Source organism: Porites lutea, chromosome 7 (assembly GCF_958299795.1).
Source record: "Porites lutea chromosome 7, jaPorLute2.1, whole genome shotgun sequence".
NCBI classification, from domain to species: domain Eukaryota; kingdom Metazoa; phylum Cnidaria; class Anthozoa; order Scleractinia; family Poritidae; genus Porites; species Porites lutea.
In genome coordinates, this window is record NC_133207.1 from 30,128,540 (window position 1) to 30,154,796 (window position 26,257).

Sequence of the window (26,257 nt, forward strand, 5' to 3'; positions counted from 1 at the left end):
CTACCTTAATGTCGAACTTCTGTTTAAATGCCCCTTGAGAAAAAGCAAAAATTTCTGTTTAGGGGCAAACAACGCAGTGCAGAGTGCAAGAAGCTGCCAGGCCTGGACATAGACATGCTCCTGAACTGGGCGCAGATCGATGGTAGCCTGTGATGCAATGTCAAACGAGTCTTCCCTCAACCACGATGACTTGCCACAATGCTCCAAGAAATGCTGCAGATAGGCAGAACAGGGATGTTAACAGATGTTGTTTTCGTTTAAGGTGTAGAAAATAACAGCGTAATTCCCCCGCGGTCTAATGTCCGAGGAGTTTTCTTTTTTCTTTTTCTCCAGCGCGTCCAAATTGTAATTTATGAGCCATAATAAAATATGAAATTCATATATTCATCATTTCATCTTCATCTCTCCCGGGTATATTACGAACCAATTTCATGACCAGCTCCCGGTTGGAAGCTCTTACTAGTTAGAGCGCTACACTGGTATTGCAGAGGTCAGGGTTCGAATGGCGGCAAGCCTCAATTTTTTCAAGCTTTGTTTTCGCATCTACATATTAAAGTTGCGCCTTAAGCTGCGCTAAGCTTCTTTGCATTTATTTTAGTGATAAATCAGGCACAAAACAATTAACTCAAGGTTTTCATAGACCAGCACCTGTATTCAATACAAGCAAGTGTTTGTTTGCAGTAGCGATTGCCCTTTTAGATTTATACGTGTTTGTGGTGATCAAGATTTTCTTTCTGTGACTCTTACAACGCCTCTGAGGAAAGAAACTGGCTCCTGAACGAGTAGCGGTAAGGGTTTGATTGAAAAAGTTTGGATTCACATGGATTAGGGAGGGGTTGAGTGGAAATGGTTCCCGAAGGAAGCAACAGTTACTTCGGGGCCGAGTTCTTCTACGCCAGATTATCTCTAATCCTCGGTTAATTGCAAAGAATCCATGTGAGTTGTCACGTTAAATGACCCGAGATTACCCATAATAGGCCTTTGAACAGTTACAAATAAAAAGAAGGGATGGGGAAGCCAAAACACTTACGCCCAAATCCTCTGGTCCCCTATGCACATGTTTTGAGGTTTGTTTAATCAGTTGGCAGTAAAACTCATTCTGAAGTTCAGGATGATCAAGGCATTTCTGCAAGGCATTCTGGGCTAGTGACACGTGGTAATCGATGGCTGCTTCTTCTGTCTGCACAGTTGTAAACAGGTGCACGGACTAGGGAAAATAGAATACACCGTCAATACAAATTAAAATATATATAAAAAAGGAGGAGAGATGGGGCTTCCGCCCTCGTTCCTGGCGGCTTCGCCGCTCGCCCCTCAGGCGTACTCTCGGTCTACTGTGACTCAGAAGGAAAATAAAAGACTGCTCGCAGTCTAAGAAACACACAAAAAATAACAAATTTTATTTTGTAAAATGCCGAATAACAAATTGAAGCAACTAGAGTAATGGTGTGCTTTCCAACCTTGAAAAGTTTGAGGGCTTCATCCTCAAGTTCCTTAGATGGAAGAGTAGTGAGCGGTTCGGTGATTAATTCTTTTACGTGATTCAAAACATAGCTATTCCACGTTTCACTCTCTGGAAAATAAAATAAAATACAGATGCTAAAAAAGATTATACCTGTTTAGTGAAAGTAAATTAGGAATTGTTTCACTTTCAGTACCACACATTTTATGAATTAGCCTGCGAACCGCAGACGTATTTCCGGTCGTCGCTTCTCTCCCTCCGAATTTTTCGAATGGAGAGAAGCGACGACTGGAAATATGTCTGCGGTTCGCTGGCTATTTATGAATTGGACTCTGAGGAAAAATCGTTTTAAGACTAAGCTCTGACAAAACTGTCTAGGGTGTTGAGCATACTAGTTTTTAGCAGGTAACTGGTCAAGTTGCCCGAAAGTCATCTCGCCCGAAGTTAGCTAGCAATAAAAACTTCCAATCAAGAAATGATACGTTTTATGGAAAAGTTATTTGAGAAAAGTAAATATGTATTACCAGGATCACAGTCTTGAGAGATGAGTTCAAAGATGTGCTTCTCAAACTCTGTACCCATGTCATCAATCCCGCTGCCTGATGCGACTTTAAGATGGAACAACCAAGAGTCCTGCCAGGATTTAAACATATCAAGCCAGTATTAAAAAAAACAACGTTTAAAGGGTGCATAACAAACCCGTTAAATTTGGCCAACTCTTACATCTTAACATTGTTTTTTTGTTTAAAGCGGCAAGAACGAGGATTACAGCGCACACAAGAATACCATACTTGAAACTAATAATAACCAAAGGTTAAGGAGTGCGGGCGAGTTTCAGGTTCTCAAATGAAGGTCAAAACGCTTTTTTGCAACGTAGCGTCCAACACAGACGTTTTTAGGGGGCGCGACTGCCCTTAAAAGGCGTCTGCTTGGGCGAATAGCTCCAACGCTGGTACACTGCGTAAGTTTCACGTGATACTGTAGAAGATCAAACACGCGTGATCAGATTGCGTTCGCAATTCATTCATTCTTAGTGCAAGTCCAAACGAGTGCTTGCTAGATACGCACCAAGCATGCGTTATAGTAACCTGGAGATTAGGATTGCGGGCGACAATTAACACACTAGAAACTGAATTGGACGCCCAGTTCGTTTAGTTAACTGCAATCTCTCAGTACCTTCAGATGGCACTATTTATTTTAGTATGTAGTTCCAGCTTGTGAGTGTGTGTGGTGCGACAATTCAGATGAATCCTCTTCTGCAATACTTGAACATGGTGCTATTTGTTTATCAGCATTAAAAAAATAGGATGTTTAATTCTGTAGTGCCACTTCTGAAACACTTCTGAGAGCAAAATGTCTGACAAATTCAACGACTACTCACATGCCTCAACTTCTAATAACCCTTAAGATAACTGTGATACCCACGAGTTAGTGGAAACAATGGTTAGGCAGAATTTTGGAGAACAGATAAAGTGTATTATGGGCAATGTGAAAATAGTGAATGGATATTTTGTGTAGATTACCTTCTCCTCTTTTGAGTCGATCAACAAGTAGGTGCTAGCAGGTTGTTTGAGTGACTTCATCACCAGTGTATAGTGCCGGTAAGGTATTGGTTCAGAATCCAAACCATCTTCAGAATCTGGTGACTCCATCTCCTCTACTATCACGTCTATCATGAGTGTCATGCTAAAGGGCATCTGTGTTTAACAACAACCAGTTAACACAAATAGTTAAACAGGGGCACCCAACGAGAAGATAAATCAAAACCACTTAAACATAGCATTGTTAAACGTATTTAAATATTTAAACGGTAGATATAGGCATATTTTTATTCCCTAGAAATTTTGCATCTGTTCGGATTTCCTAGCTGAAAGTCTAGTGATCCGAAAATCATAGGGATCAAAACTTACCTTTCCGAAAATTTCAGCCAAAAAAAGGCTCCCGAAAATTCTAGGTGACCTTTTAAGGGTAAAAATCCGTTAAAAATGGGCAATTATACCATTTTTAAGATGTTCGAAAATCCTATGAGAGGCAGGCAAGCAAGAAATTTTACAACAAATGTTCCGAAAATTCTAGATCGCAAGTCGTCTTCAGAACAGATATTTTCCGAAAATTGTCGTTAAGTGCCCCTGTTTAAACGCCTCACTCTACAGCTGAAACAATATTCTGTCATGTGTTTTATACATGAGCCTCCGGCTTGGATACTCGGAGCAACCCCACCTTATGTCATGACATGAATAAATTGACTGATTGATTGATTTTACACCCACTACAATAATATTTTGAGAATATTGTCAGTTCAACATTTGGAACTTGATAACAATGCTATCTGGGTTAATTTACCCTGGGTATCAGAGATTTTTTCCCTGTTTGGGGGCCAGGGAGTTGACCAACAGAGCTGCCAAAGTGAGTCGCGAAGTAGCGAGAAAACTCGTCGACCAGCACTTTGCTCTTTACTCTTCTTGCAGCTGGTGAGTGAGAAGGCCTTTGCCATTTAGGGCCGAGTGAGTGATTTTACAATAATTTATTTTTTCATTTACCAAATGAATAATACACACATGTAAGTGTTCAAATTATTAGATGGAGTTGTTATGAAATGAAACAGAATTCTTTTCTACTTACCACATCATCTTCACTCTTGTAGTAACAAAGGTACTGTCCACGTAAAACAGTCCAACATTTCTTGGAGGTACCATGTTTAACCTTTCGGTGAACAAAACAAAATCAGTAATAGGAATGCAGCTAAATAACACCCAAGTTAATGCTTTGTGTTTAGACCATCTACTGGTGAACATTGCCTCTGTCCTCTCTAAGCAACATTTGCCCTAGGATACTATGTCAAGAACAGAGAAATTGTTTTAAATTAATATATATATTATTTTGCCACAGTATTTTTCCCCACGTAAAGTTGGGATTTAATAAGCTTCTGGTTTAGAATAATAACCTACGTAAACTTGAGGTTGACGGTGCGCTCGTTCTACCCCCCTCTCTCCATCAATGCTCCGCTTTAAGGGTATTTAAAGCTAGTCAAAGCTACACAGAAAAGAATGAAGTTGAAACAAGGATGTGATGTCACCAGGGATCGAACTTGGAACCTCACGCACTGAAGGACCGGTTTTGAATGATAAAAAATCTTACTTCGCTCAAAGGCTGGGCGGGTATAAAACAAAATAAATAGCACTGAGATTAATTCTTTTGCTTTATTCCCCTTAGGCTCAGAGTCGAGCATGAATATCTTTGAAACTGGTCCATTCAGCCAGCAAGTAGACCAGAGTATGCAAAACTAAACTAAAATTTATTTGATTGATCAGTCTCACCTTTGTTAGCCAGCCTTTCATAATTTCTTTTTCACTAGCTTGCAAGAGTGGAGTGCTTGAAAACTTTCTCATCACATTATGCAAAACTAAAAATATATAAAACCTTAGGAATAAGTCAATGAAAGAATGAATAATAATAAAAAGCATGGAGCACAGTAATGATGTTGTTTGAAAGCCAGTCACTGCCTATCCTGGTTTGAATGCTAATCTGGGTTTCTGTTTCTTTGAAATCATTTATTTTTCTCTGTTGACTTCAACATAGTCATTTCAGCACACCCAGGAGTCAAATTGGGGTGGGCAAAAAGAATTTGCTTCATAAGCATTCAGATTTTAATCTAAATATCATAATTGTGATGTAACCCTGCTTATGAATAAATAACCTTAAACTGGATGAATTTAATATCAATAATTATACTATATGTTATTTAAGTTTCATAATAATATTATTTTTGTTACCTCTGAGCCACTCATCAACCACTTCCTTGGTCTCCCCAGTTAAGTAAAATGTTCTCTTTGGCGTTGCAACCTTTAAGTTAAGGATTGTATGCAAATTAGCTATAACACAAAGGTAATTATAGAAAGTGATCCTAAGCTAGGAGTCTTGTGGTAGCCAACGTAACTGAATGATAAATGTTGAGAAGTTCATTTACTTATTTCTACTTACGGTTGCAAAAAGAGGGCCTGAAAAATAGAGTACTGTAAACTTCAACTTATAAGCACCCCTGCACTTATAATTCCCCCCAGTTATACCATTTGCCAGTAAACAAAAAAAATACAGCCGGTTGTAAGGCCAACCCCCACCCTCCAGATATAAGCTCCCCTGTAGCACGTACTGAAATGAATTCCATTTTTTTACAATGTTTTAAAGCATGAAAAAGCGAGTAAATTCAAAAAGTCTTTTGATCAGCACTGCTACATAGCTTGTTTTGAAATGCCTTTTTGAGTCAAGTTACAAGCCTCCCCTGGATAGAAATGCCCTCTTTTGATGTGTCCTCACTAAAAACCCTTACAAAGGTGTGTAAGCCTAGGGCTCTGCCAGAAATTAATGTTTCTTACTTCAAATGTGAGTGCGCCTTCTGTTCTGGCAATTCTGCAAGTCCCATCCAATGGAATCTGTCCCAGAGGCTTTCTGTTTACATCATGCTACAACAGGAAAAGTTGATCATGTCATGGGAGTAGAATTTAAAAGAATTCATTTTAAGTGCCTTGTGGGAAATGACTGTCTTACTTTTTAACGTCATTAAATGCTATGTTGAGCACCTGCTTAAGATGGATGCCAGGCTATTATGTGGAAGGAATTTCCCTTGTGCTGTGCAGAAAGTCAGGGCTGTGCAAATGCATCTACTTCACTTGGTCAAACAACATGAGTTAAGTAGCTGTTTTCTCATTCAGTTGAAAGGAAGCGATATGGTACAGACTTTTTAGGGTTTATGTATATGTAACAGGTCCAAATATATTTGGGTTAAAATTTTTTATCCACATGTTTCGCCTTAAAGTAAACTCACCAATTGAGCATTACTTTGAATAGATCAAGTTAGTAGAATCTTAAAACTTATAGCTCTAAGGTTAAAAGACAGACTTAAAATAAAGTAATATTGGATAGCTTTTTTACCTCTGTCTTATAGTAGTAAAGTTTACCATCACGAAGAACAAACCATCTTCTTTTCCAGTTTTTTACCCGGCCTCCTAGCTTGGTTAGATAGCCTTCCTTTTTCTGGTCTCCCTACAAAAAGACATGAAACTTTCTTTCCCTAACGGTACTCTCCGATAGACTGACATTTCCAAAATTACTTCACTCATCACAAAATGAACAAAAAAAGGCCATTGAATGGCAGGCATTATTTGCAGTGTCAGTATGTTCAGCTGTAAATTTACAGATTCCATCAAAAGTGGTAACAACAGGACAGAATTAGCCAAGGAGGCCCACTCCACTGTTAGCCACTGATGATTTTTTTTACCATATTTTGACCACTTCTGCAATCTAAATCTTAACAGAAGCACAGCAAACAATGGAATCCACCTGTTCCCTATATAATCAGGAATAAACATAAGCCTCACAGTGCTCACTTAACAAGGATTTTTTTCCAGATTTCAGCAATTTCAAATTTGGAGAGATCCATGTGGGACTTGAGGAGATTCGTGAGTCGCAAGGCTGGTATTTCTTTAGGCGCTGGCTGGTAAAGGGGTTGGGTTGATGTGTCGATTGACTATGGTGACTTCAATCTTACAAATAAATCATTACCTTTTTCAGACTAACAGTGGTGTATGTAGCACAGGTCTTTAACACTTGCGTAGTTTCCTCAAGGACCTGATCTGTTTTTTCTTTAAGTTGTAAACGTTCTTCAGCTGGGGAGAGTTCATCAGGTGGAGTACAGTAATCCCCGGCAGTGCTCTCAGTGTCAGATGAATCAGTTGATTCTCCTGAAAATGGTGTCTTGCGCAGCTGAGAAGCTCTCTGTTGAATAATCAATATTATCATCAAAAACTGTAATAATTATTTAAAGGGACCAAGAAACAAAAATTGGATTTGTCTTCGATCATTCAAAATTGGAAATGGAGATCCAAACATTAACAGTGACTATTAAAAAAACTGATGTTAGCAGGTGCTAGAATACACTTACTGGTATACTCTTAAAACCTTTTTTTACTTTTGATATTTAAAATAACCTTTAATTTATTTTATGTTGTTTACTTTTTTGTTTAACCTTTAATATATGTATATTTTCAAGGGCTCACCTCTAAAACTATCTTAGCGGTTTTTTTTTACTACAGCATCTACAGGCAATTTTTTAATTTTTAAATTAAACATTTTTTAATGTTTAACTTTTTAGTTTTTTTTCTTTTCAAATATGTGGTAACCAGGAGGCAATAAAGCAAGTAATCTTGAGCAAGCATCATAGATCCATCCATCTTTCCAGTTTTGACAGGTATAACAACAAATGACAAAAGCAAAAAGCCTTCATTCCAATCTTCAAGTCAAGAGGTGACAGTTTAATTATTAATAACTACCTAAGTCAGTCTGGGGCCATCAGTGGTGCACAAGTGCCTGTCCTGTGCATCTCACAACACAGGTACAGCAGGTAAAGCTTAGACCTTTTAGTTTTGGATTTCATTCAATAGTGCACTTACCACAAAGATTGCACTACACCTCCTTGCCTTTAGATGAAATAAGTAATGAAAACAGGGTATGATTAACAATGTTAGAAAGCAGTACAAAATCAATATGGTTCATACAGAAAAATGTCACTCAATATTAAACCAACCTTTCCAGGATGTTTTAAGGCCAATGGAGTAATTTTAATGCACTTGATCTTATGGCTTATATCATCAAAAATGACTTGATTTTCAACAATTTAGTATGTATACAAATGTGCTTCTCAAAATTATATCTAAGTGGCATGGAAAGAGTTTTCTCTTTGACCTCAGGAATACAACGGCTAATTTTCAAGCTGGTGTTTAAAATGCCAAGGCCGGTCAGACAAAGTTTCAATGAACTTCTTAACAATATTGAATGATGCTTAAGCAAAAACTATTAGGGCCTTGAGGAGAAGCTTACATTTAAGTAGTCAAACTTTTTAATAAAAAACTGAAAATCATGTCCAGGTGACATTTAAAATGAGTAAACTAATAATCAGTTATTTGTACTGACCTCGCTGTTATTATCCCATTTAAATAATATCAAAGCTCTTTCAAATTCTCTTATCAAAGGCCTGACAAAGCTATTTTATTTTGATTATCAAAGATGTTAATTTTTCTCATAAACATCAAACTATTTCTATTATTGATTTTAATATAATTATTATAATAACAATTAACACTTATAACTTTGAGAACTGATGATTTTTGATAAATGTTATATTTAACAATTTTAATACAAAGCAATCTAAAATGAATAAAAGGTGGGTAATATTTATAACAAGTAATAAAAAAAGTTGTATGTTATGTGTTTGTGGAAATGGGATGAGAGTGCTGAACTACATGCCAAAAATGCGAGAAACAAAACAAACACATACCCCTTTCAATGTGGTGTAAACAGGACAGGTTTGTTCCTGTGAGTATGTTGAAAATAAAAACTACAAATTAAAACCAACAACTGAAACAACTACAAATTAAAAATAACTGGTCAGATTAAACAAGCAAGGAAAAAATAATACTGACTATAAACAGTAAAGATATATTGTAAAAAAAAAATGTCATTAATATGGTTAAACAACTTTCAATAAAAAATACTAGTAAATTAAAAAAACAAAATATTGAATTCAACCAAAGATAAAACACAAAGTGACTACTGGATAACAATACTACATTGAAAAAATAATATTAAAACAAAAACAAACAACTGTTTGACAAAACTATTATCTTAATAAAATTAATTATTAACGACTAATAATAAAATGGTGCATTGAACAGATGACAATGCAATAACCAAGAGGATGCTTGAACGTATAAGATTTTGTGATACTGGCAGGGGCAACTAGGAAAGTTTAGTTTTTGCTTAAAACTAATGCAAGGCACCCTGGATTTTATGGGTTTCAGAGCAATGGGAGTGCTCCCTTGACACTCTTCTTAAACCACAGCCTTGTTCCATATCTTTTAATATTACATTTATTGTTGAGAATTATCTGGATTTTTCACTGAATTAAATCAGTTACAGATCATGGATCATAAATAACAGGCCCAAAATGATGTCTTTAGTTATTACCCGTCTATAATGCTACGGCAGCCTTAAAATAGAATTCCCTGACTGGCTGTGTTAAGAACTAAGATTGAGCCTGACTTGAGGCAAAATGCACTGACTTTTCCCTGACAACGCCAACCCTGTTAGCATGTAACAACACCTTTAGTTTTCTCACCGTCAACATGTTGAGCTCTTTATGGGCTCTGTCCAGTGTACCAAATGGAGGGGTATCTGAACCTGCAAATAATAACAGGATATACTTTTAACATTCAAAAGTTAGTTCCACCTGTGTGTATACTTAAAGCAAAATTCCCTCTGTAAACCTGAACTGTGTAATACAGTATTATGAAAAACTACCATGGTCTAATATCAGAAGCCTTTAAATAACTTTTGCGTATTTTTTCTCTAAAATATACAACTCCAACCATGGTTGCCTCTATACATCCCATCAATCTTCAATACATGTGAAAACAGCAGGTATTGTAAATATCACACCTCCAAAAGAGACAATGCATACACGTACATGTATGCTTGCAGGGGGTTTCAATAATATTGAAGTAGCCAGCAGGTTTGAATAGAGTAACTGACTGTGTTGACAAGGGGCCAACAGTCCCCTTCTTCTAAGAGGGTCTGGGGGCTTGTTCCCCCAGAAAATTTTGGAATTTCAAAGCCCTAAAATGCAATTTCCAGTATTCCGGGGACTAAATTGAGAACAGAAGAGAAGCACATAAACAAATTCTGCCTAAACTTACAAAGAAATGTGTAAAAAATTGACTGAAATACAGCGTTTGTGTGACCAGAAGCACGTCAGGTGTAACTAAAGCATAACATATCAGTGGACCTTGAAAGCACATCATAATTAACTTACATTTTAATTCAGATTTAATGATATATTTTTTGTTTACGAAATTTTCAAAAGTAATTGCTTCTTTTTTGAGGAAAAAAATAGCCGACACGTTTCGTCGGTCGTTGGTGCTAATTATTATTGAAACCCCTGATGCTTGCTAGGGTTAACACAGGAAGTTATAGTGACCATCCCCAAAGGGACCTTGGGGAAAGACCCGAACCTCAAGGTACATATAAGCCCAGAGGAAAACTCTCCTCCAGCAAATTTGGAGCAGTATTATTAGAACCTCTCAGGTGAAAGTTTTTCTCCAAATTGGCAAACATATCACCAACCCATTCAGTCAGCAGTTCTAAAACCAAGGTCAGGGCTCCAAAAAGTCACCACTCTGGTAGTTCAGGACAATTAATAGATTTTCTTTCTGGGAAAGGGTCCTGGCAAGTCATTCTTTGACAAAATCATTAACTAAGTCGAACTGAACAAGAAGTGGCCCTGAGCAGGAAAAAATTTGAGAGCTGCTTGCCCAAAGGACAAGCTGGAATTAAAGTTTTTTCGAGCCCACCTGAAGGTGTCAAAAATGTATATAAAAATTTGGGTCACAAACAGCTGGACACTTGGATGCCCATGTTGCTAAAACCTTGAAGCATACCTGAATTATCATTCCACATCCAGGACTGAACAGCAATCTGTGTCAAAGATGTCACATTCTCAGTATTCTCTTTACTTGTGTGTGGTTCTGATCTACTTTGAATCTCTGTGTTCGTTAAGTAGCTAGTGAAATTAGATTCTCTTCTTACAAGTTCCTGTTGGTTTGTCTTAGGAATTGGTGGAACTGGAGGTGGTAGAACAGTTTCTGGCTCAAACCTTGGAGGTAATGCCGGCGGGGGTGAAGGCTGTGGTAATCCACTATCTATTGATGATAAGTTGTCAGTCAGAACGTCCACAAATGTTCTTGTTGACTCTAACTCTTCAATAGTTTGTTCAATAGTTTGATAAATAGGATTAGGAGTCACTGATTGATCTCTAAATGAACCTATAGATGATCGATCAGATAGATCCTCTTGCTCAGTTCCTGCTACGCTGGGAGTTGTGCTTTGATGATCTAATCGAAGAGCTACCAATTCCCCAAGCTGAGCTGGAAAACCATCGGAATTATCAATGTGATTTACAGGTTCTAAGTAAGTTTCAAAGACATTGTCAGCTTCAGAATCCAGTGTTGACTGACTATCATAATGTTTCTTCAGTGGAACATTCTCTGGTGACAATAACTGCATGTAAGGACTGTGTGAATCTTGTATCTGAAGGAAAAACTTGGACTGAGAGCCACCAGGTCCCTTTAGCCCTCTCTTGAGTGACATGTAATATGAGATTTGCGCTGATCTGGGATCTTCGGCATTCCCAACAAATCGAGGAATTTTAGATGGCGATTTGCCACTTGATGTCCTTTTTATTCTTATTTCAACAGGTTGATCAGCTAAACCTGATTTAGAATCATCATGTTCATCTACTGAAGTTGTTGCCCCCCAATCAGGAGAGATAGCTGTTGGTGAGAGTGCAAGAGTGCTTGTAGAATCAACTGAGGCCTGACTTGTCAGTCTTTCAGTTTGAAATGACTGAAATCCAGACTCAAGCTGTTCTGGATCAGGTTCCAAGACAGAATAGTCCCCATCCTGACACTGGGCATTAGCAAGTTCCCTGGATAATCTGATAACTTGATCTGTTAAAAAAAAACAAAAACAAATACATATTAACTAACAAAATGGTAAAAGTGTTAATAATACATTGATTTCCTTCAAAACACACTGTACAGCTGTAGTGCAATGTCCTGCACCTGTTTATGTGGGCTCACTGAGCTGCTGGCTCATACATGTACTGCTATCAAAAATAATATTAATATAACATTTTATAATAACGATAAATTATTAAATTTTCAATTTCTATTATCTACTATTTTACAGTCAACTTTTGCCTTGCAGACATATCACTGTTTTTAAAACAGACACCCCACAAATACTGACATCAGCAAAATTCCAGGAAAAAATATAACAAGCTCAGAAATTTGACTGAAATAAGTTCCCACTCCGCTATTAAGGGGTCTAAAATGGATTTGACTGTAGTTAGTTTACCTTGTTTCTACATGTTGATGCTTAAACATCACTAATAACATTGAATAAAAAAGGATGAAATGAATTCTGGTTCCTTCCTCTGGCAAAATAAATGCCACTGCATAAATGGCCTATTGCAATTTTGCAGTGGCATGCATGTTTAGTGAAGGAGCAGAAGAAAGAAATGCAGTGCCCACCTTGAGAAAAATTAAGTTTGGTTTCAATTTCTCGCACCATGTTCACAGCCTGTGTATGTAATCTCCTAAGCTGCTCATTCTCCCTGCTAACTTCTTTAATTATGTCTCGGTATTGCAGAAACTTTCTTTCATCCTCCTGTAACCTTGCCTCATACTGTCACATAAAAATATAATCAATTGGAATAATTCTTATAAAGAGATTTTTCCAATTATAACTGATAATCGGTCAGTTAGTTGGGTCAGACCCACTATTTTTTATGATCAATGTCAACATCTCACAGGATTCCCATAGTATGGCTGATGCAACCTACCTCAGAAATCTTCTTATGCATCCAGGTTTTGATGTGGGCTGCCTTATCTTCAACTTCCTTTTCACGAAGTATCCGCCTTTGTTTCTACATAGAAGATAAAAAAAACCAAGATTACTTAGCCTGCGTAGCAAGCGTTTCCGGTGGTTTTGGAGCAAAGAACAAGGAACGTGAGTCAAAGACCGCACAAAAAATGTGGCAAGTAAGAGAGTGAGGAGGGGGTGGGGAAAAAAGGAAGGAAACGCTTGCAGATAAACCTTAGGATTTTTAAAACCGAGCACTTGGCCTGTCATGCCTGAGTGCACGCAACCACATTTGATGCCGTCATCAGCTGTCATAAATTGACCAATAAAATGTTTGGCCTTCCATAGAGCAGAAGTGAACTTTAGAGGACATGTGTGGAACCAAAACAAAGTTTCTCAACTTGTCAAAATTTTTTAGCAAACCACGCACAGACGGCAGGAATGGACAAATCACAGAAAATCTGAACGATCAATGCAGGTTTTGTCATTGCAGCTTCAAAGTTAAATTTGTTAATTTACGCCAAAGAAGCTATATTTCTACCCAAAATCTTTTTAATCGGTCTAAAAACCTGCAAGGGTGAAATTCTAGCTCAAAATCTCCTAGCCTGCGTAGCAAGCGTTTCCTCGAGAGATTCGTCTAGAAAGCCGGGACAAGAGCAAAAAACAACATGAATGACGGGGGAGGGGGAGGGGAACGAAGGAACCGCTTGCCCGCAAACCCCACGATTTTGAAAAACTGCGTTCGCCCACGAACGCAGCTTCTGATTGGCGCGGTGCAGGTAGTGTTGATTACTTAGCATTCGAAACATCAATCAAACCAGGTATGCTTTGTTTTCGTGCGTCACAGATCTCGTCTCATCTGATTTGAGGTCGCAGATTACAAATGCTTTGGACTGATATTTATTGGAATCGTGTTTGTGCGAAGTTTTATGAGAACAGAGTCTTCAAAGTATAATTGGAGATCGAGCAGTGGAGACTAGGGAAGGCCAATTTATTGAGAATGACGGCGTGCAGATCTGACTGGCAAAAATGGACTGTTTGTTAGAGATAACATCAACATAAATCAGAACATCGGTACTCGACACTAGCTAAAGCCGCCACGGACAAGCAATTTGTCAGCTTTTTGAAATGAAAAGATTCTTTTTGTTTATTGGAAATTTAGCGGCATCTATTGTAGACAACGTTTCGACACAGGCTGAAGAGCAGCCGCTCTGCAAAACTTATACCCGGCGGAGTGAATTGTTCCGGACAAATCATTTTTGACGTGTCGACAAGGTTTCAGACGAGATAAAGTCACAATAAAAAACAAGAAATTCTGCAGCAATCGCTCATAGTTTTAACTTTCTTTTATCGTAAATCTTTTTTATTACAGTTCTTGCAATCGCCTGCAACGTGTTCTATTAGAGAACAAAGTAATTTTACAAATCTGGTAATCCAGGGGTAATCTGTTCGTTATGTTTCTATTTTGAAGAGCTGTCAATTCACAAATGAACCGAACCGTGAAATATCAAGGGGCGTTTTCCAGAATCGTGGGGTTTGCGGGCAAGCGTTTCCTCTTCTCCCCTCCCCATCCCCCTTCAACCTTTTTTTGCTTCCGCTCTAACTTTCGCGCAATAACTCGATTGGAAACGCTTGCTACGCAGGCTAAAAATCTCCAGAAAGTTGGATTTGGGGAGGTAAAATGTGACATGAAGTATTCAAGTCTAGAATTTTGGATCTGTGAGGGGGGAGGGGGGCAAAGTCAAAGCTCAGCTAGACAGAACAGCTACTGTCTTGCCATGGCACAGAACAACTTGAGTTGCTCTTATAAAACCAGTTAAGCACAAAGTCAACCCGGCAACTGATGAGGTTCGCGTGGAGAACCGAAACCATGGTCTTGCCTGTTCACAAAGTGACAATAACAGAACAGTCTTACGACTGTTAAGCTAATTCAAAACTTAATATCTTACAAAAAACAAACAAGCTGGGCCTGGCATGACAAAAAATTGCAGGAAACCATCACATTTACAGACAAAAGAAAATCAATTTTTAGTTATTCAGATCCAGGACGCACTTTGGAGAAAATTAAACAACACTAAACCCTTTTTTAGTCACAAGAAGAGCTTTGCGTTTGATGTTGAGAATGATTTCAAGACAAAATAATATACAGTGCTAGTTGCAAAATAGTCTATTTTCAGATGTGCATTTGCCACTTTAGAAACATGAAGGGAATTGGAGCCGAAAAAGTGTTGTGAGCAATGGTTTTTGAGGCTGTTACTGGGGACGTGCAGTTCAGCTATTAGCCAATTTTCTTCCCTGTCCAGAGTGACTGTCCCAGAAGTCTTGTGAAAGTTATCTTGGCCAAGTTTCCTTCTTGTTTCTAAAGTGGCTAATTGGCACTCAGCCTCCATCTCAGAATAGGAACCTTGTATTACCTCATCCTCCAGCTCAGCCCTTAATTGTACAACTGTTTCATCTTTCACAGTCACCATGCTCTCCAAATGCTTCACCTAGTAAAACCATCAATAAAATATAATGCAGAGGAAACAAAAAATTGTTTTCATTTGACGAGATATTATACCTGTAGGTTACAAGGCTATTCTCTAAGAAAAATTGAAGGGAGCCTAATGCCATGAACCTGTGAAATACAGGATACCCAGCATGTGATGTATATGAAAAAACAAAACAGATTTTCAAGCCACCCAGGAGGAAAAGTTAGCATGCCAAACATCACCGGGGACTTTTAGAGCACAGTCTTAAGTTAGAGAATGCGTATGCCAGGATGTACAGTTTTGTTACAAGAACAAGTCCAAAGGCTCATCAAAAGGAAAGGTTACCACAAAACAAGACTTAGCGATAACAGCTGTATCCAACTGGTTAAACTAAAGAAAAATTCAAGTTTGGTATGAAGTCCTGGTCCATACTACAGCAATGGATGGATTGAAGCAAATGCAAATAAATAGCAACACAGAATATATTGAGCCATGAAACTTCTAAAACGTTATGTGATCAGTATGAGTATAATTATTAAAGCATGGTTAAACAGCTAACCTGTTGGGCTTTTTCTGCTGCTTTTGCATCAGCATTTCTTGATTTTTCTTCCAAATTACTTAACTAATACAACAAAATAGAAATGATCGAGTGAATAAGATATATATATATATATATTACATGTACAAACTACAATGAATCTTAAGAATGACTCTGCCCCAATATCCCTCTTGATATTATATTCTAAGCAATATAAAAAAGCATTCAAGCCCAAAAAAGGCCAAACTTCATTTAAACTTGGCTTGTAACATTAATACATGTACTTTAAAATTGTCATTGCTGTAGTTAATTTTATTTTTAGTAAAAGTACATTCAGAAACGAATGAATGAATGAATGAATAATACTTCATTTCAATAAAGTGCATAATAATATTACAATTGTGGTCAGTGTAAAGTGCAAACTGTGGACTATTGTTTTCACCATGCAAATGAGTGCGTGACAATAATAGTCCCATTGTTTTCTAACCCTAAAAACAATAGTCTGCAGTCTGTCTGCAAGCCAGAAAAGCAACGTGCTTTAGAGTTTTTTCCTGAAATTAGCTGCGTGGGATGACCAAGATAGGGAGGGGTCAATATCCAGTCCCAAGAAACTGCTTGTAAGGGAATGTTAATAGAATAAACTGCATGTGTAGACTACCAGGAAAGACGAAAATGGTCAAAACTCTGTATTTGCAGGATAAGCTCCCTGAACTTGTTAAAAGCATTTACAAAAATTTGGGAAAAAAAACTATTATCTCTGTCAGAGCCCAAATACCATACCACTCAAGTGCTGAACCAAATTATTTATTATTGAATGGTTTTTCTTTCCTTCCCTTGTTTTATAAAGTTTGACTGTGGAGCAACTGCTTCATTGCTTAGGTTGAATGAAGACAAAAAAGATAATGGCCACAAAAATTCTGCCTGTCGTAACTGAAAAGAAGAGTTTATCTTTCACCCAATCGCCCCTGAGGCACCCGCCCATGCGGATCCACATCCTTTCTACCCCTTGTAACATCATCAGTTTTAACGGTCAAGGACAACTTTGTCCTCTTACTTGTGCAGAGTGAAGGGATCTTTCAAAGCAAACCAGAATGAGCACAATTCAGTCAAGGACACCAGAAAAAAAGGCAAAAAACCATGTAACATTGACCTGAAATTTCCATGAAAATCTTGTTCCACTGCCCAGCTACCTTTCCTTTCACCCAATCCTAAGATCCTAAAAGCTTTCTTGAAAACTTTTTCCACCAAAATGAAGCCTACTAAATGCCCAGCAAGATAAAAAGAAATGACACAAGAAAAGCAAAAAAAGAGGGTAGAAGAGAAAGCAAAATGTAAAAGTCAAGACTGCTGTGTCAGAGCCCAAATACCATACCACTCAAGTGCTGAACCAAATTATTTATTATTGAATGGTTTTTCTTTCCTTCCCTTGTTTTATAAAGTTTGACTGTGGAGTAAGCGCTTCTTTACTTAGGTTGAATAAAGACAAAAAAGATAATGACCACAAAAATTCAGACTATGAAAAGAAGAGTTTATATTTAACCCATTCGCCCCTGAGGCACCTGTAACCACCCATGCCGATCCACATCCTGTCTACCCCTGTGACATCATCAGTTTTAACGGTCAAGGTCAACTTTGTCCGCTAACTTGTGCAAAGTGAAGGGATCTTTCAAAGCAAACCAGAATGAGCACAATTCAGTCAAGGACACCGGAAAAAAGGCAAAAAACCATGTAACATTGACCTGAAAATTTCTATGAAAATCTTGTTCCACTGCCCAGCTACCTTTCCTTTCACCTAATCCTAAGATCCTAAAAGCTTTCTTAAAAACCTTTCCCACCAAAATAAAGCCTACTAAAATGCCCAGCACGAGAAAAAAAATGACGCAAGAAAAGTAAAAAAGAGGGGAGGAGAGAAAGCAAAAAGTAAAAGTCAACACTGCTGTGTCACTTTCGAAATTTTGCTTTCGGCATATGCCCAAACTTCTTACGCTTATATTTTGTTTCTGAATCACAAGGCCGTGAAATGTACAACCTCACTAAGCGGGTTTGTGGTAAGTCTTAGCTCTTAATAGCACGACAGTGACCAGAAAACCACTCAACTAGCTTCAAAACACGTTTTTCGGCAAAATCTCTAGGAGCAAATGGGTTAATAAAAAATTATAAAAGCATAACAGCCAGTGCAAGAGAAGATCATAAATTGATATGAGTCATCTACATTGTACTCCAGTAGCATGCACGTTCTACATGTATGTCTATTAGTCTCCTAATTCCTTTGTTGCACACACAAAGGGACATTGGTAAAACAGAGTCACTTATAACATTATTTCAGAGTATATCATCGAACTTCCTTTTAGTGACCACCCAAATGCAAAGTGGTTGCTAATTGGACTTGGTCATTTAGAAGAGAATCTAACCACAGGAGATCTCTTCTGAGAAGAGGACTGGGCATAACTACTTTTAAAAAGATTTCCACTCAGAAAAAAAATGATATCCTTTTTATGCATTTTGCACAAATTTTTGAGTATCCACTTGAAAGGTTTCATAATTTGATTTTCTACTCTCACAGGAAAAGATAACGGATTCCCATTTTTGGATATTTTTGGGTATTTAAAGAATACCCACAAAAATCCCAAATTTGGAAGAGTGAGACAAGTCCCAATCAGGGAACTTGGTTGGGAATTCCCTGGTTGGGACTTGTCTCACTATGCCAAATTTGGGATTTTTATGGGTATTCTTTAAATACCCAAAAATATCCAAAAATGGGAATCCGTTATTTTTTCCTGTGTCTAAGATTACAAGACTATGCACCCAAAACATCTTGGACTGTGAATGGTTCTGTATCATAATAATATTATTATGAAAACTTTGAGATCCTCAATATTTAAAAAAATGTAACATAGAAGTAAAAAGCTTTGAATAGTCGGGAAAAGTGAAGTGTGGTCTTTATTGTAACAGGGCTTGAAAAAGCTTAAGGTGACTCGACCCAGTTTTTTTGGGGGGGTACCATCCTACTTTGAAGCTCTCTGGTATCCCCACCTTTACTTTTATCGTAAGTCTAACGCATAGAATGGATAACATATAGATCAATCTACAATATAACATAAAATTTTTGGCGATCGGAGTAAATGTCACGTGGTTATAATGCCACGCCCCTTTGAGGTCTGAGTCGAAAATCTGCTGTTGCCGGCATTTTTTTGTGAAAATTTCTCGGCTACACATAGTGCGCATTAGTGCCTTGCGCTGAACAGAGTTTCACCAAAATCGCAAAGACCCAATTCGAGAAATTCAGCGGTTTCCAAATTTGGGTCATAATTTATGCGAAAATGATAAGCAAACTTTACACGGATTAAATCTAATAAACTATGAGATTCATCTCTTTATTTTGGGCATCGTTATAACAAATGGGTCCTTGCAAGTCAGCAAAACGCTTTAGGGCCTTGTAAATGCGCGCGATTTCGAGCAAAGCAAACATATAGAAATTATAGTTTTCGCTATTTGTTGACGTTTGTCAGCGTTTAAGAGTCCTTCTCACCAAAAAAGCATTTTCTTAAAAATTCGTAGTTTTTTTTCCTTCAAATTTTTTCAGGGCCACAATTGATTAACTAACTACCCGGACTCTGAATTTCATGGTCATTGAAAAACTGTGACATTATCTTCTATAAGCCCAAACTTGAGTAAACATTGAAGATTTTTAGTGTTTTGGCTGAGTTTGTGCTTATGGAATTGTCTATTGTTTCTAGTCTGTCATTATACAGCATTCTTGTTCAGCATGCGTGCAATGACCATGCTTGGCTGACTTCCGAATTCGAGATATTCCCGTCACGAGTTGGTTTAATTATTGGCTTGCATTAAACCTATGAAAAAATGATATTTTTTTAATAGTAAGTAGATTTAGTGTGTAGCACTTCTTGATTTTTTTGCAAAGGCACAAGAAGCACGAGAATTGATTAAAAATTGTGAGTTAAACCTCTATGTATCACGCGATGGCCTGTCTCACTGTACCAAAATTATTATATCTCGGTGAGCATTCGGAAGTCAGCCAAGCGCGGTCATTGCACGCGTGCTGAACAAGAATGCTGTATCATGACAGACTAGAAACAATAGACAATTCCCAAAGTACAAACTCAGCCAAAACGCTAAAAATCTTCAATGCTTACTCAAGTTTGGGCTTATAGAAGATAATGTCACAGTTTTTCAATGACCATGAAATTCAGAGTCCGGGTAGTTAGTTAATCAATTGTGGCCCTGAAAAAATTTGAAGGAAAAAAAACTACGAATTTTTAAGAAAATGCTTTTTTGGTGAGAAGGACTCTTAAACGCTGACAAACGTCAACAAATAGCGAAAACTATAATTTCTATATGTTTGCTTTGCTCGAAATCGCGCGCATTTACAAGGCCGTAAAGCGGTTTGCTGGCTTGCAAGGACCCATTTGTTATAACGATGCCCAAAATAAAGAGATGAATCTCATAGTTTGTTAGATATAATCCGTGTAAAGTTTGCTTATCATTTTCGCATAAATTATGACCCAAATTTGGAAACCGCTGAATTTCTCGAATTGGGTCTTTGCGATTTTGGTGAAACTCTGTTCAGCGCAAGGCACTAATGCGCACTATGTGTAGCCGAGAAATTTTCACGAAAAAATGCCGGCAACAGCAGATTTTCGACTCAGACCTCAAAGGGGCGTGGCATTATAACCACGTGACATTTACTCCGATTGCCAAAAATTTTATGTTATATTGTAGATTGATCTATATGTTATCCATTCTATGTGTTAGACTTACGATAAAAGTAAAGGTGGGGATACCAGAGAGCTTCAAAGTAGGATGGTACCACCCAAAAAAAACTGGGTCGAGTCACCTTAACTCATAGGTTGACCTTGGGACTAGCAGCAGTCTCACATTTTGCTTTTCCAGAGCCATTGCTTGCTTGCTTTAGCTAATTTTCAGTTACCAGATGTCTTCCATGATCCCTTTCCTATTGGACCACAGGTAAACCACCCTGTTCATGGGGCTGTTGTCATTATTGAAACCTGAGCATCGCTTTTTTGTACTTGATAAAATAAATTAAGATGACCATTACCGCCACTACAATTTATTCCAAAATACAGATTTGAACCGAAATGTTCAAACAAATTTCAAGCAAAATGTTAACTTAGTCACCCGTCATGTTTTTTCATCATCCTGAGCTGTTAAAAGCATTTTTTTGGGAGATGATTATTTGACCAGAAGTTTAGAACTAAAGAATGTTAATCTGTACAGGGCTTCTGATATTCCGCGCGGTCGCGGACCTGCCAAATTCAGGTATTTCCACGAAATCCCAGGAAATTCCCCCCAAAAATGCGAAATACAGTCAAACCTCTTTAATACGGACACCAAAGGGACAGAACCAATAGTCCGCTTTACAGAGGTGTCGGCATTATAGAGGTAGGGAATGTATGATTTTTGGCACTTCTGGGACCAAACGAACTGTCCGTAATAGAGAGGTGTCCGTATTATAGAGGTGTCCGTAAGGAGAGGTTAGACTGTACTGCGAAATCTGCCAGAAATATTTCCAAATACATGTTGGCAAAACATATTTAATACTTATCCTGGCTATTAGACCTGTTTTATTCACCCTAAACGTCCAAATTTATCTTGAAACTTTGTCACTGCAACAAGTAAACAACGTCCCAAAACTACCAGACGTTTTTAGATGAACGTTGCGAAAAACTGGGCACTAACCATAAAGTTAACAGCTTTAGCATTCGCTCATTTCTCGTGCGAACTGTTGTTGAAAGAGCAAATGATTATCCCTGTTAAAAAAATGTTAAAAACAACACTGGTCATATCGACGCAAAATTGATTGATTTAAGGGAAATCTGCTAAAAAAAATCCAGCAAAATTGGCTGTTTTCTACTGATTGTTTCTTAGTGAAGTTTCCCCCCAAATTTCCCATGAAATTGGCCGATTTTTCTAAGAATTTGCCCCTGAAAATCCTTCAAAAAATATGACTTTTTTCCTGCTAAAATCCCGCAAAATCAGCCTATTTTTTTGCAACTTTTGACTTCTCCCCGGCAAAAATCACGTGAAATCGGCCAATTTTTCCACGAATTTTGACTTTTTTCCCGCGAAAATCCTGTGAAATCAGCTGATTTTTAGCGAATTTGCTCCTGAAAATCCCGCAAAATTTAGCTTTTTTCCGCGACCTATCAGAAGCCCTGTCTGTATTTCTTCTGTTGAGTACAAAAGACCAATGCCCAGATTCAACACCAACAATAGCCACATGAACAGAGGGTGGTCTGCCTATAATTAGACAAGTGAGGTTAAAAAATTACTTGCACAAAAAGAAACTCTACATGTCCTGGATGCCAGACATGACTTTCTCCAACCTCTGTCTAACAGACCAATTTTTTACAGGTAAATAATCATAAATTCCCACTTAAACAAGAGAATACCTATAAAGTGTGTGATGAGGGAGAGCAAAGTCCCATGAGCCACATAAAAAATCATCAGATTTAAACTGGCTTTATAAAATATTTAACTTATTGATACACAATGCCTACAACAGGAGACTAGCAAGACAATTATTTCACTTGGCTATGCCTTTAAGGAAAACACTGTATACTACAAAATACAAAGCCAATTTTAGCAACATGGCAAGCGAATATTCACAAACCGGAAAAAATTGCACAGTTTTGTGTCCAACAAACTTGGTGTTTGTTTCACTTTCCCTTCTGAAAAGTAAAGATTAGAAGTGTACCTAAACCAATTATTTTACAACAGTGTTTACCTTAGCCATAATCAAAATACGTCACTACTCGGTAAAGGGTTTTACTTAATGACACTACAGAAATGTCGACATCTAAACACTCCACAAAACAGTAGCGTGTGGCCGGACATCAGCAGACAGTCTAACATTTCTTGTGGCTCGTGATTTCATTTCAAAGGAAGAAACAAAGTGAGCAAATTTACTGCATTCTATTTCATAGTTTATTATCAAAACAAATTTTTATTAAACTATAGCTCGCTGATTGCTCGATTTTGTCAATAATCAATGAATCCGAAAAATGGGAGAAAGTTTAACCAAAAATTTATTAAAATTTGTCTGAAAAGTATTTATCAAAAATGCCAAGAATATTTTATAATAAAGAGTAACTTGCATTTCTACAGTTTACACTTTTACAGGAGCTGTTTCATATGATCATAAATTTACTGTAAAGATTAATTTACAATTTCTACATTTGTTGATAAAGTTAAAACTGAAACAATAATTGAATGGCTGAAAGCAGATCAGTCAACAAGGCTGCTGAACAGCTGATCAGAATTTTTAATTCAACGATGTTAAAAATATTTTTCCAACCGTTCTTACATGTTTAAATAAAAGAATTAAGCTAAGGCCTGATTTTTCCTAGAGTCAGCAGCTGATTATGGCGATGACACCCTCGTTTCCTTCGAAAGTGGAATTTTATCTCATATTTCACTTCACGAGAATGGCGGTTATGTTTTGACGCCGAGAAACGCATGGGTGTTAACTTCTTTTAACCTCATGATTCTTTCACTTCAAAGGAAAACGTCGGAGACATTGCTCAAAACTTTTCACAGATGAAACATTTTGAAATATTTTCAGTGTATTGTTGTTTTGCTGCATGAAAATCATTTGAAAACAAACATCACCTCCACGCGGCGACGAGTGAGCTGAGGAGATTCCAATACCGATAAAAGCGAGGCTTAAACGAATCCGAAACCGCGAAGAATACGACCAAAACAAAAAAGGAAAACTTTTCAAAAGGCTGTGAATACACCTTCACACAAGAACAAAAGAAGCAAATAATTCGTAAAATGAGAATATCAGGTGAACACGACATAAAATGAACAGAAATTACATGCATACCTTTTGACTAATGACTTCGCGCACTTTGGTGGCCTGCTCTCGAAACTTTTCGAGTTGGCTTTCCAAATATTTACACTTTTGTTTGTAGTAAACTTCATTCTCGTCGCTTTCTTCTGTAGAAAATTCCTCCGGTCCGTTGCTCGTTGTAGAATCTTCCATTCTTCACAATCAGGGGCAGTTTACAAATTGCTCTTCCTGTCACCAGGCGATCGCGCCATTTCTGTTAACAGACAGATAAATTTCACTGAGCTTTCCTGAAAGCACACCGGCTTCTAAACCCTCTTGCGGCATGGAAACTTCGCTCAGACAAAATGCTTAGCATATTTTTTTGCTGACGTTCAAACGGAACTTAGTTGAGTTAGACCGTTCGACTAACAAATTCGAAAAGAGATTTATTGACTTTTCGACCCCAACTCATGTGATGTCATCGTCGTTCAGCGTGACAAAATATATGCCTAATCCACAGAGTGCCTAATCCTTTAACTTACCTCGATACCAGCCCAGCTATTCTTTGCAAACAAAAGTGAAAAGGCGTGTCCAAATTTACAACACGAGAGACTCTTCAAAAATACAAATAACACAATATAAACGAGCGACAAGTTATCTTCCCAAGTCACGAAGTCTGACGAAAATCACACGACTATTTACTTCGGTCGGGTTGACTTCGTTTGACGACTACTTCCGGAGGACCGGAGTTACGGATAAGGACTTTTTTCGGCGTGGGTGGCTTTGTTTAAGAGGGGAGGGCTGGTTTAATTAGAAAAACTATCTTTGTACGTGACCAATGATTCAGAATTTACTAACAAGCGAGACAGCTGGGTATATCAGTTTTCAAAAGACATTTCCGACAATTCATAGGGTATCGGTCCAACGGAATGCAAACTTTGGTGGCAACCGAATCAAAAATACCCTGCTAGCAGTGCTTTCTCCAAGCCGGACGCTACGCTTCGTAGCGTAGGGTAGTAGAAACCACTGCTTTCAGGGTAAATCAAAAATGGCAAATTGAATGAAAATCGAAATGGAAACTCGTTAAAAATTTCTCTGCTACTTTCATCGATTTTCTTTTAAGCGAACTAAACACTCAGACCCTATAGACTGCGCTATCGGCACTCATTCCCCACAAGCAAAATCTGGCTCCACAAGACGGCAGTACAAACCGTGATACTGGTCATTCCGTCATTTTCAGTCGACAGAACGAGCCTTTTTGGCTGTCATCCATAGTTTTTACAGAATAATCTAGAAAAATTCGATGAATTTGCATTGTTCAAAAATTATCTGAATTGATATATTTTTTTTCTAAATTTATGCCTTCAATGTTTCGAAACTGCTACAGAAAACGGAGGGAGGTCTATTATACTGTCTAAGTCTCTTAAATTTACTTGTTGTAAATAGAACCGTTTACTTCAAAGCGTTTGGATCCCCCCTTTCAGGTTTAGTTGTGATAAATGGTCTTTCAAAAATGTCGGCCCGCAAAATTTAAAATATCTTGCTGTCGCGTTCAAAGAGTGTTCCACAACGTTTTCTTATATTTCTTTCTTAAATCACAAAGCTGACAAAAGCCTTTTGAAAATTTTTAGATAAAATTAAAGACTCCAGCTCACGCAGAAAGTCTTCCTTGTCGTTGGCAAGTTTGGCTCTAGCGCTCTCACCACACCTACATATTTTTTCTCTTACTCAATTCAAAAAGCGGGTAGCTTCGAGTGATTCGGCTGCCGTAAAGAAAAAGCGTTGTTTTAACGATCCCTGAACGTTCCACTAAAGAAATCCAGTATACTTACCACAAAAGAACCATTTAGTGAGCTAAAAACTGGCAAAATCGTCAAGCTCGTGAAGCCTTTCTTTGTGCCGCGCTAAATGTAACACATGTTAATTTTGGCAAAGTGACGCGGGTTTCTCATGTAAAATGCCTGCTAAAAGCCTCTATGACAACTGAGTATGATTGACAACATTGTCACGGTAAAGACAGCGCTGATACCTTTTAAAAACTTTTTGCTTTAAATTTTTTCAAAAGTTTTTCCACTGATTTCAGGTTAAAAGAAGACTATTCCAGACTGAAGCCTATAGGCTCCTGACTATTCTACATCTATTATAGTTGACTGAACTATTTTCCTAAGAACAGCCGGCAACTCCAGTCAGTCGCGCGCTAGTTTCAAACCCGGCTGTACCCACTAGCTTCCACAAGTTCAATTCCTCAGCCATGCTTGTACTTAACAAAGTGATCGGGGGACGGCCATTTTACTGGATTCTTGACCCTAACAGAGTGTTTTTATTGCAATATTTGTTTCTATCCTTTTTTGTTGGCCAAGGGGTAAAATACCAGGTTATCACTTGAGTAATTATTTTACACTAAGACAGTTATTAAATTAATGAATATTTCTGAAAATATCTTTAATTGACACACTTGCATGAAACTCCTGTTATAATATTACGTCGATCAGGGTTGCACCGGC

The 26,257-nt window shown here is 37.8% G+C and overlaps 1 protein-coding gene across 3 annotated transcripts in view; it reads right to left on the reverse strand.

Moving 5' to 3' along the window:
* The window catches only part of LOC140943060 (pleckstrin homology domain-containing family H member 1-like), a 36,138-nt gene extending 11,697 nt beyond the window's left edge, over positions 1-24,441 (reverse strand). Inside the window, exons 1-21 of one of the 3 annotated variants that reach the window (XM_073392104.1) lie at positions 24,296-24,441; positions 23,808-24,027; positions 15,962-16,024; positions 15,346-15,420; positions 12,912-12,995; positions 12,601-12,754; positions 10,948-12,015; positions 9,630-9,691; positions 8,790-8,825; positions 7,906-7,932; positions 7,019-7,231; positions 6,389-6,499; positions 5,833-5,919; positions 5,233-5,302; positions 4,777-4,862; positions 4,082-4,162; positions 2,983-3,156; positions 1,984-2,092; positions 1,458-1,570; positions 1,031-1,207; positions 5-213 (exon numbers count right to left, since the gene is read on the reverse strand). In XM_073392104.1, coding sequence (XP_073248205.1) covers positions 5-213; positions 1,031-1,207; positions 1,458-1,570; positions 1,984-2,092; positions 2,983-3,156; positions 4,082-4,162; positions 4,777-4,862; positions 5,233-5,302; positions 5,833-5,919; positions 6,389-6,499; positions 7,019-7,231; positions 7,906-7,932; positions 8,790-8,825; positions 9,630-9,691; positions 10,948-12,015; positions 12,601-12,754; positions 12,912-12,995; positions 15,346-15,420; positions 15,962-16,024; positions 23,808-23,966 — 3,158 coding nt within the window. In that variant the 5' untranslated portion in view covers positions 23,967-24,027; positions 24,296-24,441. Of the gene's footprint in view, positions 1-4; positions 214-1,030; positions 1,208-1,457; positions 1,571-1,983; positions 2,093-2,982; positions 3,157-4,081; positions 4,163-4,776; positions 4,863-5,232; positions 5,303-5,832; positions 5,920-6,388; positions 6,500-7,018; positions 7,232-7,905; positions 7,933-8,789; positions 8,826-9,629; positions 9,692-10,947; positions 12,016-12,600; positions 12,755-12,911; positions 12,996-15,345; positions 15,421-15,961; positions 16,025-23,807; positions 24,211-24,295 lie in introns of those variants that run through there. The other 2 variants (XM_073392105.1, XM_073392106.1) reach the window with 2 other exon arrangements.
* Positions 24,442-26,257: the final 1,816 nt, after the last annotated feature.